This window comes from Aspergillus versicolor (genome assembly GCF_001890125.1).
Source record: "Aspergillus versicolor CBS 583.65 unplaced genomic scaffold ASPVEscaffold_15, whole genome shotgun sequence".
Lineage (NCBI taxonomy): Eukaryota > Fungi > Ascomycota > Eurotiomycetes > Eurotiales > Aspergillaceae > Aspergillus > Aspergillus versicolor.
Window position 1 is genome coordinate 257,833 of NW_024467538.1, and position 14,921 is coordinate 272,753.

Genomic DNA, 14,921 nt, shown 5'->3' on the forward strand with positions numbered 1-14,921 from the left:
ACAATTTCAGTACAGCGCAACACCAGACAATGAAATTATATTCTCCGTATGTTGCACGATATGTACTCCGTACTACACTGTTCACTGGCATGATCAAAGGCAGGGAAGGCTCGGAGGGAAACGATCGGCTCTATCTGAACAAACAACTGTTAGTTCAACTTCCATAAAACGAAGGCAGATATGAATCAGATGACAAAGGTTTCAGTAACCTTGGGTAGTACACATAATACAACAGTCTTAAGCAATACTGATGTTTCATTTCGGCGAGTGAAAGGTTGTGCTCATCATGGAAGGTTGTGATTGGAATGACGGGGATGCTTACCACTGCCGAAAATTCTGCCTGGCTGTTTCTCCAGATATTGAGAAAGAGGCAGCCATGGCTCTATCTAAAGAAATGGAAACACTCTTAGGGAAGCGAAGTTGAGGAATTTATATCTATATACTGGCGGGAGACGCCAGAGCTCGGCATTGAAGCTAAGGAACATGCAATCAACGCCCATGCAAGCGCATCCTGTCGGGCTCTGAAAAAGGAAAAGCGCTCGACTATCATCCATCTTAAATTTATTTTGAGCACACTGATTTGTAGAGGCTCATGCCTCGAGTCAGTTGAGTCATCCTTTGTAGGGTGTACCTCGTATTCGGGACATGGATCCTCTGTGAGTCAAACGGAGATAATCCTTTCGAGCGAGATGAAGCAGTTTTGCCTGTTCTGACATGGAGATATTCTTCTCTCCATTTCTACACACCGACTGAGTGGAGTTGAATGCTTTTTAGAAGAGCAATTATTGACTACCACTATTACCGGGTTTCTTCAAACCTTGGAATTCTACCAGGACCTTCACAATGCCTTTCCACATATCATCAAATGACCTGTCCTGCATAATATCTCTGGCAAGATTGTATAACTAACTGCACTGTTGCATTCCGAGGCTTCACCGTCATACTTGATTGGGTAGCCTGAGCCACAGCTTTATTTGCTGGTCCTTGCAGGTTTCATATATTCGTCACTGGAAGATTCTGGGACTATACTTGAAATAGCAGGTAGTTGTTTTGCAGTGCGTTGAAGGACTTCAAAGTTGTCGCTCCTGCAGTCCTGCTCTCGCGTCTTTCCATACATGATCAGCGACATACCCGTATTCGGTTAGCGCCCACATGACTCGACTTTGATCTGCTTCGGCGTTGAGCTTCAAGTTCTCGAATCAACCTTGGAAGCTCGAGATCAGATCTGAATTCTGACTCATGATTCAACACGCCATGCCATCCATCTACACCCATCGGGAAGAATTCGCTCGATATCGCCGGCCCTTTTACCCGGCTTCCTCGATGGCCAGGACAGCCCGGCTGAACACTGCGATTGGCGGCACCTTGTACCGACGGTCCCGTGACTCGCTGTTCCAAGGCACAGAGAGATATCCAACGCCCCTCTAGAGCCCACTCTTTTTTTCAGTATCAATTCGGCCGTTGCATTGGATGCTTGGAAATGTCTTCCTCTACTGTTTCTCTCACGCCTGTGCCCTCTGTGGCCTGACCCCCCTCCAGAGTTTTCCACCTCGCCCAACCCAGATTGCTGCATCTACATAGTCTTGCGACTAGGAAGCAGCCGCTGTCAGGTCCAACCTAATACATCTAGTTCCCTGAGTGGGCCTGGAACCTGTGGCATCCTACGATCTCCCTTAGAGGATGTCCGACCGTCCTCTCCGTTCGGAGCACCCGTCCCATGAGGGGACGCCTGCCCCCGATACCTCAACAACACCAGAACAGGGGAGAGGCCCTGGTGCGTCGCACGACACTTCTATCGGAACCTCGGATCGAGTGTTTCCAATCCGGTCACTTGTCTCACTTGACCCCTCGACGCGCAGCGATGTCCCCTCACACGGCATGAACCCGGCCTTATCTCCTACCGGAGGCGCCCGTCGTTATTCGATTATCGACGATCAAACTTGGACGCGAATGCGATCAGAATCCGACAGCAGGACAAATTCGATTGACTTGAGTGGCGGTACTCGACCTACCCCGCAGACCTCCGAGCCCGCATCTTCTCAGCGGATGTCCGAATCGTCTACGCGACCTCGATCGAACACTTCAGCGTTACGGAAGGATGATGACAACACAATTCTTACTCCTACCTCTCAAGACGAGCCCGACCAGGAGGCTTACCAGCTTATGACCTCGCGCTTTCGTCATGTGGTGACCGACGACGGACACGCTGTGATAACCGGGAGGACTGTCGACTCGTTCAAAGCCTGTGAAGATGAGCCGATCCATATCCCGGGCGCAATTCAAAGCTTCGGTGCTTTAGTTGCTGTATGTACGGGGCCGAACGAGGAGATGATCGTTCGCATCGTGAGCGAGAACTCAAAAGACATTCTCGGTTACTCGCCGAATGACCTCTTCTCACTTCCTACCTTCTGCGATATTCTCTCGGTCGATCAGGCAGATACATTTTTGGACCATGTGGACTTTGTCAGGGATGAGGGTTACGACGCGGCGGTGGATGGCCCGGCCGTGTTTATTCTCACAGTGAATGAACCCAACGGTAGCATAATTCGATTATGGTGCGCCATGCATAGCAGTCCCGAAACCAATGGCTTGGTAGTCTGCGAGTTCGAGCTGGAGGAGGATGACGTCAACCCTCTGATGGTGCCGGGCCACATCTCGCCTGGGACCCCAGCGAATACTCTAGATGTGACGCCGACGACGGACCAGATGGCCGCTAGTACGACCACGATAAATCAGCCATTGCGCATCCTGCGCCGTGCACGCCGGCGAAAAGGCGAAACAGCTGCGATGGAGGTTTTCAGCATTGTCAACCAAATCCAGGAACAACTGGCCCGTGCGGATAGCATGGAGACCCTTCTGGATACAACTGCGGGCATTGTAAAGGAGTTGACGGGCTTCCACCGTATCCTGGTCTACCAGTTTGACTCGGAGTTTAATGGTAAAGTTGTCGCGGAACTAGTCGACCCGACCATGAGCATCGATCTGTTCAAGGGTCTGCACTTCCCAGCTGCTGACATACCAAAACAAGCGCGAGACTTGTACCGGATTAATAAAGTTCGGCTACTCTATGATCGCGACCATGAAACCGCACGGCTGGTGTGTCGGACGCTTGAGGATCTCGAAACACCCTTGGACATGACTCACGCCTGTCTCCGCGCCATGTCTCCTATCCACATCAAATACCTGGCCAATATGCAAGTTCGATCCTCCATGTCCATTAGCGTGAACGGTCCGAACGACTTATGGGGCCTTATTTCGTGCCATTCATACGGCTCTCGAGGGATGAGAGTATCATTCCCCATACGGAAAATGTGCCGACTAATTGGAGACACCGTCTCTCAAAACATCGAACGCTTATCCTATACGTCCCGCCTGCAAGCACGCAAGCTTATCAACACAATGCCGACCGATGCGAACCCTTCCGGATATATAGTCGCCTCGTCAGATGATCTGCTTCGACTTGTCGACGCCGACTACGGTGCTTTGTGCATTCGCGGGGAGATAAAAATTTTGGCAAAATCGCATCAGTCACAAGAGATGCTCGCCTTGTTAGAGTATCTCAAAGTGCGAAAGCATAATTCTGTCCTCGCTTCTAACCATATTGTGAAGGACTTTCAGGATCTGCACTATCCGCCCGGCTTCAAAGATATTTCAGGCCTGCTTTACGTACCGCTATCCACGGCTGGGCAGGATTTCATTGCCTTCTTCCGCCGCGGTCAATTAACCGAGGTGAAATGGGGTGGCAATCCCAACTTAGCCAAGTTCTCTGAGGGCCATCTGGAGCCCCGGAAGAGCTTTCAGACATGGAGCGAGACGGTCTTGGACCGGAGCCGGGACTGGACCGAGTCCGAGGTAGACACAGCCGCGGTTTTGTGTCTAGTATACGGCAAATTTATCAAAGTTTGGCGACAGCAGGAGGCCGCTCTGGAGAGCTCTAGCCTCACCAAGTTGCTTCTAGCAAACTCTGCCCACGAGGTACGCACACCGCTGAATGCCATTGTCAACTACTTGGAGATTGCTCTCGAAGGAGCGCTGGATGGCGAGACCCGGGATCACTTGAGCAAATCCTACTCGGCTTCCAAGTCCTTGATATATGTCATCAATGATCTTCTCGATCTCACCAATGTGGAGAAAGGGCAAAATCTCATTAAGGATGAGCCCTTCGACTTGCCGACAACACTCAAAGAAGTAACTGCCATGTTTGAAAGCGAGATGAATCGCAAGTCCTTAAGTTACACGGTGTTGCAGCACCCTGGGATCCCCGATACCGTGGTCGGAGATCAGCGACGTGTCCGACAGTCGATTAGCAACCTCATTTCCAACGCAATCCAACGCACCACAGAGGGTAATGTGACCGTGGAAGTGTGGCACGCTCCTGGCGAAGGGGACCCGGGCAAGGCGACGATTAAAATTGCGGTTCTCGATACAGGAGACGGAATCTCACCAGCTACACTTGAGCAACTATTTCGGGAACTGGAGCAGGTCACGGGGGAGGACGATTCCGAGAGCCGTGGCGATAATGGGGAAAATGCTTCCCTCGAGGGCGCTGCTCAAGAGAAGACGACAGTCCTGGGCCTCGGTCTGGCACTGGTTGCTCGAATAGTGCACAACATGCACGGACAATTGACCGTGAGATCTGAAGAGGGTAAAGGCAGCCGATTCCAGATTTCACTGCAATTCCTGATTCCTGAAGGGTCAGAGATAAAGAGTCCGGGCCTGGAAACTGGTCCGGTCGCCACCAAAGACTCCGTGGTTGCATTTCCTACGGAGGATATGGTTCTTGTCGATAGCACTTCTACTTCGAGGCATAACAGCCAGGGAAGCGGTGCTAGCGCCCGTGGCATTGGCCTAGAGGATACTACACCGAAAGCTGAACTGAAGACGCCGCGTGAAGCTTTACAACCGAGACAGCCCACGGAAACAGCCTCCCATGAACCTGAATCCGTTGTGTCGCAGCCTGCAGATCAATCAGTTTCAAAGCCAACCTCTAAACCTGACAAGCCCGACTCGCCACTTCGAGTGCTCGTGGCTGAAGATGATCCTATCAACGCAAAGATATTACAAAAGCGACTCGGAAAACTCGGGTACACTGTTAAGTGGACAGTGAATGGAGAGGAGTGCGCGAATGCATACGCCGAGAACCCAACGCAGTGGGATGTGGTGTTGATGGACATTCAGGTGAGCTGCTGCCAATGTATGGTAGAGGTTTATACTTACGGTACTGCAGATGCCCATTCTCGACGGCATGGACGCCACAAAACGGATTCGCGAATTCGAAAAACAACACATCTCATCGAACCTCCACACCCCCGTCTTCGCTGTATCGGCGTCTCTTCTCGAAAAGGACGCCCAGATGTACATTGACCTAGACTTCGACGGATGGATCATGAAGCCAATCAACTTCGAACGACTCAACACACTTCTTGCCGGCATCCACCAGGCACACGCACGGAACGGCGCCGTTTACAAGCCTGGTCAGTGGGAAAGAGGAGGATGGTTCTCGCTATATCCGGTATCGTGAAATGTTATCATGTTATATCATGTTCTATTTTTCGAAGACGAGTCATGATCAGCGACGGTGCCTGGCGCACCTCGCCTTTTAATTGTTGTGATACCATACTGTAATACATAATCTTCGCATAACTGGGCGAGTTGCACAATAGCCTAAAATTCATAATTCAAACTCCTAAACGTAAACCGGCTGCTCCATGCCCGGACTCGCCTTATACGAAATCCTGCCAGCCGGCAAGAAGAACAAGGCCACCAGGGCACCTCCTCTCACCTCCGGATAATGATGCGTCCCCGCGGCAGGCGACGTCCACCCCGCCCCCATCCACCCATTCATCCCCTTCAACTCCGCCGTTTTATCAATCTGAACCACGCAATTAATCTCGCCGTACGGATGCAGATGGTACTGCCCGCGATACTCGTCCGCGCTATCCATATACACCGTCGTGATGCTGAAATAGCGCGTGCGCTCCGAGGGCGAGCACAGCCTGCTCCGTCGGTATTTGGGGCCGTCCAGTTCGTCGGTCGCGATCCAGTCTTCGTTGTTGGCGATGCCGGTGCGGATGAGGCTGCAGAAGTCCTCATAGAAGGGGTTGCCCGGGCCGTAGTTGGTGTTGAGGTGCGTTTCGAGGTTCTTGCCAGGTGTTCTAACACTGTTAGACGATTAAGAGTGGCGAGTGGGTGGGGGAGTACAAGTCAGCCACTTCGGCGAAGAATTCCTCTGCTCTCTTGATGAGCTTCTCTGCGTTTGGATGCAGGGTCGACATTGTGGGAGGTAGACTTGTCGACAGTTGTTATTTCAAAGCGATAAGCGATCGCAAAGCGATAAGCGATCGCGGGGATCTTTAAGATCTGGGGAATGCGGAGAGAAATGGAGATCCGAGGCTGGAGACGCTCTCGGACACCAATCACGGCAGTTAGCTTACAGCGCAGTCTCTAGCGGGGTATGCATTGTTATAAAGCCTCGTGAACATGGTAGTGCCTGTCTGGCTCTTACTCCAGGATAACTTGGAATATCGCAATGTCGTCCTCGGTCGATCTACTAATCATCGGCGCAGGTACAAATCCACATTCGATATACCCATCCATTTGAGTACTAATAATGCAGGCCTCCACGGCCTCATCATGGCCAAGACCTACCTTGAGATCCATCCAGCCGCAACCCTGCTCGTCGTAGACGAAGCCCACTCTGTCGGAGGCACCTGGGCCGCCGAGCGGCTGTACCCTGGGTTAAAGACCAACAACGTGTTTGGGTCTTACGAGCTGAGTGATTTTCCCATGGTCGCTGAGAAATATGAAGTGGATGGGACAGGTCATATTCCTGGTCATGTAGTGCATGAGTATCTGTGCGACGTTGCTGATCATTTCGGGATTACGCCGTGTCTTCGACTTGGTACAAGGGTTACTTCAGCTGAACTGAATGATAAGGGTGTATGGGAGGTTAGGGTTGAATCTACTAATGAACCAGGAATAATTGATAGCATTCTAGCTACCAGACTGGTAGTTGCGACAGGACTTACATCGAAGCCCCATATACCAAACATACCTGGCTCCGAGACGTTCGGCGGTCTTATTGTCCACTCAAAGCAGCTCAAGGAGCACGCTCAACCACTGGCAAAGAGCAGGCGAGTAGTCGTGGTCGGTGGAAACAAGTCCGCCTGGGACGTCTGCTATACCGCTGTCCAGTCTGGCTCCCAGGTTGACATGGTCATCCGGCCATCAGGAGGCGGCCCCAGCTATCTCTGGCCGCGGAGCTTCTCCCTTGGTCCGTTCAAGACATCACTGGCAAAGCTTTCTACAACAAGGTTCTTTACCCTCTTCGATCCAGCGCCGTTCTACCGGAGCGGGAAGTTCTCATGGATGAAATGGGTACTCCACCGCACAGCACTTGGGCAAAGAATCTGTCGATACTTCTGGACGTACCTCGATTCTATTATTCGAGGAATCAACGGGTACAGCACACATCCCGAACTAAAGAAACTGGGGCCGTGGACGACTCCATTCTGGATGGGGAACTCGCTAAGCGTGCATAACTACGAGACGAGCTGGTTTGACCTGGTCCGAGACGGGAGGATACGAGTGCATATCACAGATCTGGCAAGCCTTTCGCCTGGAGAGGTCCATCTAGGGAATGGGGAGATACTCGATGCCGATGCTCTAGTGCTTTGCACGGGGTGGGCGACTGATATCCCTGTGAAATTAGGCGTGCTGGAAACCGGTGATTTGAATGATGGCAAGGAGGCCGTAAAGACGGTCTATGATAGTGTTCCTTACCTGGAAAGCCTGCCTCGACGGACATCCAGCGCTCCTATATGTGGAACAGTGTCGCCCGGCAAACTGACAGACTTTCCATTGCTGTACCGCGATATGATCCCAGCGCAGACATCCATTAAGCAAAGAAACCTCGCGTTCATCGGTATGTCTGTCTCTATCCACGCCGCGCTGGTCGCGCAAGCACAATCCCTCTGGATCGCCGCATTCTTTGAGGACAAAATCGAGCATCTCAACTCTGAAAATTGTAGCTTGGAGAATGTGAAAAACCGCGCTTTTCTCGAGAGGACATACGGCGAGATTCGCCGACCCCGAGAGACAGGCGGGTTGGCTGGACAACACGCAGATCTGGTGTTTGATAGCCTGCCTTATGTTGATGAGTTATTGGGTGACCTGGGGCTGATGGCAAACAGGAAGGGGAATTGGTGGAGAGAGCTGACGGAGGCATATTCGCCGGGAGATTTCAAGGGATTGGTGCACGAGTGGTTGGGATTAAGACTGCAGTGTTACTTGAGTTGACAGATAAGAAGGCAATAATGAATTCTGAAGGGGTTATAATCCTCTGCAGGGTGAAATATATCCCATCAATGACGATATCCCAATATCCGGTATTTACCCAAAAGTAGAGACACTGCCCATTGGACATAGGGCCTGCAGTCGAACCTCGCCCTCATCGCGCCTTCAAACCGATACTTCTGTCATAACGATTCGCAATCAGTCCCTGCGCAACATATCCAGCCCCGATCCTCGGAGCACCTCAGCCTACGTAAGATAGCTCGTCAGTCTCACCCCCTTAGTAAGACAGAGGCGACGCACTTTGTCCCTACCAGCTTCAAAATCACTTAGGATCCGACGGTGGACCTCACCATACGCATCCCATTCCCGTTGGCTCTCTTCCTGAGAGAGCGGGTCCGCGTACCAAGCTGCTCCTGGGTCGTCTTTGCTGTGACGTGGGTGGTAGAGAGTTCGCCACCGGGAGGCCTGGAACCATGAAATAGTCTGCCGTACCATGCCGCATTTGTGGCCGTTTATAGAACTTTCCGCACCGCCGATATGACCTGATAAAGACTTGAATTGGGAGAGAACATCATCTATTTTACGTGCGAAGATTTCGAGCGTGAACGCCATGGAGATGGCGGGAGATATATTATGGTTAGGAATTATAAAGAATGCCGTTGGGAATCATTACAGCAGGTCTAAGTGGTAGAATGGGACTATAGCTTCCTGCGCTGTCTCACAATCATCTCCATCTGTTAGTTTATACAGTGATACGAGAGGGATGGTCATCTTTGCCCAGCCGTGCAGTGTTTGCTAACACGCCACCAACCCCGCGCAGCACTTGCGAAGGAGCAGTACCTGTAAAGCCTCTTCATACACCCTAACAGGACTGCTCGCTTCAGAACACGATTGCTCTTGTAAACATATGGCTATCGGTAATGTTCACATCGTGCTTCAATGTCCCTGCAATTTTATACAAACCTGCAGAATGCAGAGGATTGCCTGCTGTCATGCTGTATGGCTAATGATTCCGCAATCTGAAGTACCTTCCACGGTATAACGGCAGCCTAGTACAGGGACAGTCTACTGGGCTGGATATTATCGATTTGTGGGTACTGACGAGAACTCCCCGGGAGATGTTCTAGAAGGCATCCATAGTGGATCGTCTATGGCGAGTACTCCAAGCAACGAAACAATATTGGAGCAGTGCTTTGCCAGAAAACTTACTAAAGAGCAAACTGCCTATTCCGGACAATGACATACTAACGCCGTGGCGAGACCACCCCAGCATTGTCTGGAACCGATATAATCCCTCACCACAGCGAAAATGACGTATCCAGACAGACGAATACTTTCGAGCTGCAGGAGCGAGAATGGCTCTAAGCGTTCGGGGTGAAATATCCAAGCGTATGGACTATCCAATCATGAAGGACCCCGAGTATACCCCGAGTAGTGCTTCTGTCGCGGTCTTCATAGTTGAACCCCTTAGAGCAGACAGCTATCCAGTAGCTAGATACATGCTCCGGGTATGGGGAGCGTAGGCAGCGGGGGAAGCTACCTGCCGACGTGGACAGCGACGATCACTAGATCTAGACCGCAGAGCTATCCAGCATGAACTGTCATCGGATCCGTAGGGCTGCGCAATTAGCCTTACGCCAGGTTCTTACGAATGGTATTCGGCATGGAGCAGGATCCTCACGTCTGGGTAACGCCTGCACAACGGCGTGTCAACGCTCTCCAACTGAAAATTCGATTGCATAGCCCCTTAATCCAGCTGTTCAATTCCCTTGGTAGTCTTCCTGGGGTGCACGCAGAAAACGTTGTGTAGGGGTTGCCACGGAATACCTAAAATTTTTGATTGAGAGAAGCCAACAAGATTCCGCATAGTGCAAACTCAATTCGATGGCGAGTGACGCAGTCTGGTCCGTTCGGCTGGGTTTCCTATGCTATCAGACGCCACCTTATTAAGGTCGCCGGAAATGGATTCTCGTCGTGGCAATCTGGGGGGGCATAGTATGGTAGACCCCCCGGGGGGTGCGCAGCAGGTGGAACCCATGGTCCAGACCGGCCCAGAACTTGGTCCACTGCGGCTGTGGCACTCCGGCAGTTATTTCTGTATCTGATTGGTCAATCTGGAAAGAAACTTCAGCCCACACGTGCGTCGCGTGGGCGTTTCCCCATGCTCCGCCCAGTCCACGGTTCTATACTCTTCCTCGATCTTCTCAATGGCGTTCCTGGTAGCCACCATCATTCGCCCAGAGGGTCGATAAGCGTGCCTGACATGTGGCGTCTGGTTCCGCTTTTCCTTGCAGGGGTTTGCGTGTTACGATGAAGCAGCTTTCCATTTCCGGCGCATCGTCGCCGCTTCTCTCCGGACTCCCTGCTCCCCCAGAAGATATATAAACCCCCCGAAACCTCGCTCTCAGATGTCTCTTCCAACTCATCCATTCCTTTGGAGATTCAGATTCAATCACTTTCTTTCTCTTTGCTTTCTCTTTCGAGGTTTATCCTCCCGACTTTCTCTTCTTTTTCTTGAGCAAAAAGACATTCTCTTTCCAAACTCACTCCACCTTCTCTACAAACCAAACCAAATCAATACATCCACTATGTATTTCTCCAAGGCCCTCCTCGCTTCCACCCTCGCTCTCGCAGCCACCGCTGCCCCTGCTCCCTCGAGCACCACCAGCTCCGCCCCCAGCAGCTCCAGCTCCAGCTCCTCCGGCGGCGGCGGTGGCGGCGGCGTCACCATCATCAACAACCTCTCTGAGGAGGTGCAGATCCAAAACACTGCCTCCACAACGGGCAACGGCGCCTCAAAGAGCCTCAGCTCCGGCGGTGACAGCACAACCGAGACGATGCAGACCACCTCCGACGGCAGCGGCATCTCCATCAAGATGTCCACCGGCGGATCCGAGAAGTCCGTCCTCCAGTTCGAGTACACCAGCGAGGGCGACAAGGTCTTCTGGGACTTCTCCAGCATCGACCTCGACGAGAACTCGGCCTTCATCAAGGGCGGCTTCTCTGCCCAGCCCGACAGCGGTGGCTGCGAGGGTGTCTCCTGCTCGCCCGGTGACACCAACTGCTCCCAGTCGTACCAGAACCCGGACGACAAGAACACCAACGCCTGCCCCGGTGGCACCTCTTTCACTGTTACCTTGGGTTAAGCTATAGAGCGGGATGTTAGCAATGCTGGCCCGTTGCCTGCCTGTTACTTGTGATGTTTGCTGTCTTCTGGGGCCGATAAAGCCCGCAAGGCAGGCCTTGCACTCTTTTATGACTTGTTATTCTTCATGCGTTTTAGACCACTTGAGAGTCTGGATCTCCAAGTTTCTGTTTCTGTTATAGACTAGAGAAAACGATAGAATATGTATATATGACCTGTTTTCAAATCAATCTTTTCTCAAAACGAACAAGTCTTGCCATCGTCAAGTATTGCATATTGCAACATTGTAGACACGAACTCATCGATAATCATGTGCACACAAAAAAGGTAACTCATATTCAGACACTCCTTGGCACTTGGGCCAACGCATAAAACAGGTAACCCTGTACTGTCCGAATATGGTCTCGAGTTAGTCAATTATTCAAAATGACAGAGCCTGAGGATCAGGAAATGGACCCCTATCGAACCCAATCGACCGCGTAATGGGCACCTGTCTAATGATGGAATGAATACCTTCTTTTTCCATCCTCCTTGCAGCTCTTGTATCTGGATAACTGCCGTCGGGCCAGTTGCTGTTGTCAGTTCTCACTATATACCTTACGCTGTCTTACCTCACTAAAGTTCCTTTTTCCAAGACTTTCGAAGATAATGCCTTTATAGTGGAATTTCAAATGCTGCAAACTGCTATCTAAATTCAGGAATAATAACTACTGGGTGGAGGATCGACATGGCGGAGATGGATGGGCTGGGGTACTTCGACACTACAAATGGTGTGCGCCTAAATTGATGAAGGGATAAAGGCGAATGGGTGGATGCAAAACCAAGTAAGGTGGCGAAAAAAATTTGATGGGAAAAAAAAGAAGAGGTCCTGCCCGGGATCGAACCGGGATTACCAGATGTGACTCTAATTCGTATCAGAGTCTGATGTCATAACCATTAGACCACAAGACCGATTGTTGGATTTTGCTTCCAGATGTCGACATTATATCCTGAGCCACATTTTCGACACTTCGAGCGTTATATTTTAGGTGCGAAGATGACTTTCTTAATAATCTATGGAGCTTTTAAATATAGAATAAGTATTGAGAATGTTCAATATGGTTGAATGTTCCAACCCATTGTTGTGTAAAATGGCCGCGTTTATGGTGATATCACTGGATGCCGATATATATAACGCGAAACTTCCACCCGAATACCGCAGAGACAAACATATCAAGTAACGAGTTGCGACCACGCCGCGTCGAGTCTATAGCTCATTATCCAAGCCACAAGACTCCCCCGCCTTAAACGGCTACAACCGGAGGTGGGCTGACAGCAGTACCTTGGTCGCGGTGGCCATGAGCGGTAACCCCTAGACCGACCCTGGGTTTGTATAGAGGCAGCCGCGAATCGAGTCCTTGAATCGCTGTCACGCAACGGATTTCCGGGAACTCTGGATCTATTCTGGTGACTGTCAGAAGGGATGTCTTCTGACTGTCTACGTATCCGGCCTAAGCATAAAGAACCGGGACCCCGAGACCGTAGACAGTTTGTAGAATCTGACTGAACTCTATACTATTCCACATATATCCTAATCGACATAAACAAAATGGTTAATATATCGCATCCCCGACCTCGCCGCGACTCGAAGAACATCGACGCCTGGCTCGTCGGCAGCGGCGTGGCATCCCTAACAGCCGCGATCCACCTTATGAAAGATGCAAAAGTGCCAGCCGGAAACATCCACATCCTCGACTCCAGCGCTGGATCTGGCGGCGGACTGAAGACACACGGCAATGAAATGGACGGATACTCCCTGCCCATGGACGGCAATCCGCATTTCCATGGGGAATGCATCGAGCGACTGCTGGCGTTGATCCCGAGCCAGATGGACGGCAGCAGGTCCGTTATGAAAGATATCCAGGACCGGGAGAAGACGGAGGAGGAGCTCATGCCTGCTCAGGCGAGGGGAATTAAACAAGGGGAGAAGGGGGCTGAGGTGTTCCATCCGCATGGCCTGCAGGTTGGGATGAAGCATCGCATGACGCTAGTTAGCCTGATGATGGAGAATGAGATGTCGATGGGGATGAAGAAGATTGAGGATATGTTTGACAAGACCTTCTTCGACACCAGCTTCTGGATGTTGTGGTCGACTACGTATGCCTCCTACATGGTTTGGTTACATAGGCTAAGAAGTATAGGTTCGCCCTGCAGCCCTGGCACAGCGCCATCGAGTTCAAGAGACACCTCCGCAAGTATCTCGAGGACATTGGGGCCCTGAACAGCGTCAAGACCACCCACCGGACCGAGTTCAACTTCTTCGAGTCCGCCTTGCACCCCTTGACCGACTATCTCAAGCAAGAGGGCGTGGACTTCCGCTTTAACACCCGCGTCACAGACCTCCAGTGCTATCCTGATGGCGACCCAACCACCATGTGCGCCATCGAGATGACCCAAGACAACAAGGAAGAGCTAATCACCGTCGACCCAACCGACATCGTCATCATGGGGCTCGGCTCCGTCAACGCCGGCATCTCCCTAGGCACAAACAAATCCCCGCCTCCCCCCTTGCAATCCAACTGGCGAGACCTAATGACCGACGACTGGAAGCTATGGGAGAAACTATCCAAGAAGTCTCTCAAATTCGGAGACCCAACGACCTTCCTCTCACGCATCCAAGAGTCCACCGTCGAAACATTCACCACCACATTCAAGGGCGGCGACTTCCCCAACGCCTACGAGAAAATCACCAACGACAAACCCGGCACGGGCTCCCTCCTCTCCCTCACAGGCAGCAGCTGGCAAATGACCCTCTGCTTCCCTCACCAGCCCGTCTTCCCGGACCAAGCCCTCGACACAACCGTCATGATGGGCTACGGCCTCAACCCCACCCAGCCCGGCGAGTACGTCAAAAAGCCCATGTGCGAGTGCACAGGCGAGGAAATCCTCCGCGAGGCCCTCGCCCACCTCGGCATCCCCGGGGACAATATCGTGCCCAACTCGAAGACCATCCCCTGTGGGATGCCGCTGGGGACTGCGCCGCTGCTGACGCGGGGCCCGCATGACCGTCCCACTGTGCTGCCCGGGCATGCTACGAACTTTGCGTGTGTGGGCCAGTTCGTGGAGATTCCAGGGGATACCACGATGGAGGTTGAGTATAGTGTCAGGGGGGCGCAGACGGCCGTTGCGGACTTGATGGGATTACCTGAGAAACCGCCCAAGCCGCCGCGTAGTTTGTTGATGGAGGTGTTTGATTTGATTATTTAGGCTGCATTGGTAATTTGTAGTGTTGGTTATCGTAGTTGTATGCTGCATTGTTAGTTGAGTTTGTGAGATACCAAATTGCCAGATGGAGCGGGTATGGGGTTCTGTAATGGTATTATTTACTTGCAATTAATCCCATCTATAATGCTACAATGTCGAGGCTATAAACTAGACTGTCAACTCCTTAAAGTGACGCGGAATCCATACGCCATAATGAGATCACCACGCCCACCACCGA

The 14,921-nt window shown here is 51.7% G+C and overlaps 6 protein-coding genes and 1 non-coding gene across 7 annotated transcripts; 4 read left to right on the forward strand and 3 right to left on the reverse strand.

Annotated features, from left to right (window-relative positions):
* Window positions 1–1,554: 1,554 nt before the first annotated feature.
* Window positions 1,555–5,656, forward strand: fphA (putative sensor histidine kinase/response regulator). The gene is made up of 3 exons (XM_040811867.1): window positions 1,555–4,645; window positions 4,694–5,178; window positions 5,228–5,656. The coding sequence occupies exons 1-3, from the start codon at window positions 1,681–1,683 to the stop codon at window positions 5,519–5,521; spliced, it is 3,744 nt and encodes a 1,247-aa protein (XP_040673976.1). The 5' UTR covers window positions 1,555–1,680; the 3' UTR covers window positions 5,522–5,656.
* Window positions 5,506–6,411, reverse strand: ASPVEDRAFT_47394 (DUF4863 family protein). The gene is made up of 2 exons (XM_040813771.1): window positions 6,202–6,411; window positions 5,506–6,155 (listed from the first exon to the last, which is right to left on the reverse strand). The coding sequence occupies exons 1-2, from the start codon at window positions 6,273–6,275 to the stop codon at window positions 5,687–5,689; spliced, it is 543 nt and encodes a 180-aa protein (XP_040673977.1). The 5' UTR covers window positions 6,276–6,411; the 3' UTR covers window positions 5,506–5,686.
* On the forward strand, window positions 6,123–8,372 carry ASPVEDRAFT_47395 (flavin-containing monooxygenase). Its single transcript, XM_040813772.1, has one exon. It carries the CDS (start codon window positions 6,481–6,483, stop codon window positions 8,296–8,298), a length of 1,818 nt encoding a protein of 605 aa, XP_040673978.1. The 5' UTR covers window positions 6,123–6,480; the 3' UTR covers window positions 8,299–8,372.
* A 77-nt stretch (window positions 8,373–8,449) lies between these two features.
* ASPVEDRAFT_143980 (uncharacterized protein) lies at window positions 8,450–8,907 on the reverse strand (the record flags this gene model as incomplete). Its single annotated transcript, XM_040807954.1, has 2 exons — window positions 8,450–8,535; window positions 8,592–8,907. The coding sequence occupies 2 exons, from the start codon at window positions 8,905–8,907 to the stop codon at window positions 8,450–8,452; spliced, it is 402 nt and encodes a 133-aa protein (XP_040673979.1).
* Window positions 8,908–10,728: 1,821 nt separating this feature from the next.
* Window positions 10,729–11,582, forward strand: ASPVEDRAFT_47397 (uncharacterized protein). The gene has a single exon (XM_040813773.1). The coding sequence runs from the start codon at window positions 10,884–10,886 to the stop codon at window positions 11,439–11,441; it is 558 nt and encodes a 185-aa protein (XP_040673980.1). The 5' UTR covers window positions 10,729–10,883; the 3' UTR covers window positions 11,442–11,582.
* Window positions 11,583–12,303: 721 nt separating this feature from the next.
* ASPVEDRAFT_t140 lies at window positions 12,304–12,391 on the reverse strand. Its single transcript has one exon. It is a non-coding gene; the product is annotated as a tRNA-Gln (tRNA).
* Window positions 12,392–12,994: 603 nt separating this feature from the next.
* ASPVEDRAFT_179440 (oleate hydratase) lies at window positions 12,995–14,841 on the forward strand. The gene is made up of 2 exons (XM_040808834.1): window positions 12,995–13,576; window positions 13,621–14,841. The coding sequence occupies exons 1-2, from the start codon at window positions 13,029–13,031 to the stop codon at window positions 14,684–14,686; spliced, it is 1,614 nt and encodes a 537-aa protein (XP_040673981.1). The 5' UTR covers window positions 12,995–13,028; the 3' UTR covers window positions 14,687–14,841.
* Window positions 14,842–14,921: the final 80 nt, after the last annotated feature.

Excerpts from the sequence above, each read along its gene's own strand:
- fphA (XM_040811867.1), top strand. The coding sequence starts at position 1,681 with ATGTCCGACCGTCCTCTCCGTTCGGAGCACCCGTCCCATGAGGGGACG. Across the intron at positions 4,646-4,693 it reads GACCGTGAGATCTGAAGAGG|GGTCAGAGATAAAGAGTCCG; the intron begins GTAAAGGCAGCC and ends TGATTCCTGAAG. Across the intron at positions 5,179-5,227 it reads TGGTGTTGATGGACATTCAG|ATGCCCATTCTCGACGGCAT; the intron begins GTGAGCTGCTGC and ends ACGGTACTGCAG.
- ASPVEDRAFT_47394 (XM_040813771.1), bottom strand. The coding sequence starts at position 6,275 with ATGTCGACCCTGCATCCAAACGCAGAGAAGCTCATCAAGAGAGCAGAG. Across the intron at positions 6,156-6,201 it reads TTCGCCGAAGTGGCTGACTT|AACACCTGGCAAGAACCTCG; the intron begins GTACTCCCCCAC and ends TAACAGTGTTAG.
- ASPVEDRAFT_47395 (XM_040813772.1), top strand. The coding sequence starts at position 6,481 with ATGGTAGTGCCTGTCTGGCTCTTACTCCAGGATAACTTGGAATATCGC.
- ASPVEDRAFT_47397 (XM_040813773.1), top strand. The coding sequence starts at position 10,884 with ATGTATTTCTCCAAGGCCCTCCTCGCTTCCACCCTCGCTCTCGCAGCC.
- ASPVEDRAFT_179440 (XM_040808834.1), top strand. The coding sequence starts at position 13,029 with ATGGTTAATATATCGCATCCCCGACCTCGCCGCGACTCGAAGAACATC. Across the intron at positions 13,577-13,620 it reads TGGATGTTGTGGTCGACTAC|GTTCGCCCTGCAGCCCTGGC; the intron begins GTATGCCTCCTA and ends TAAGAAGTATAG.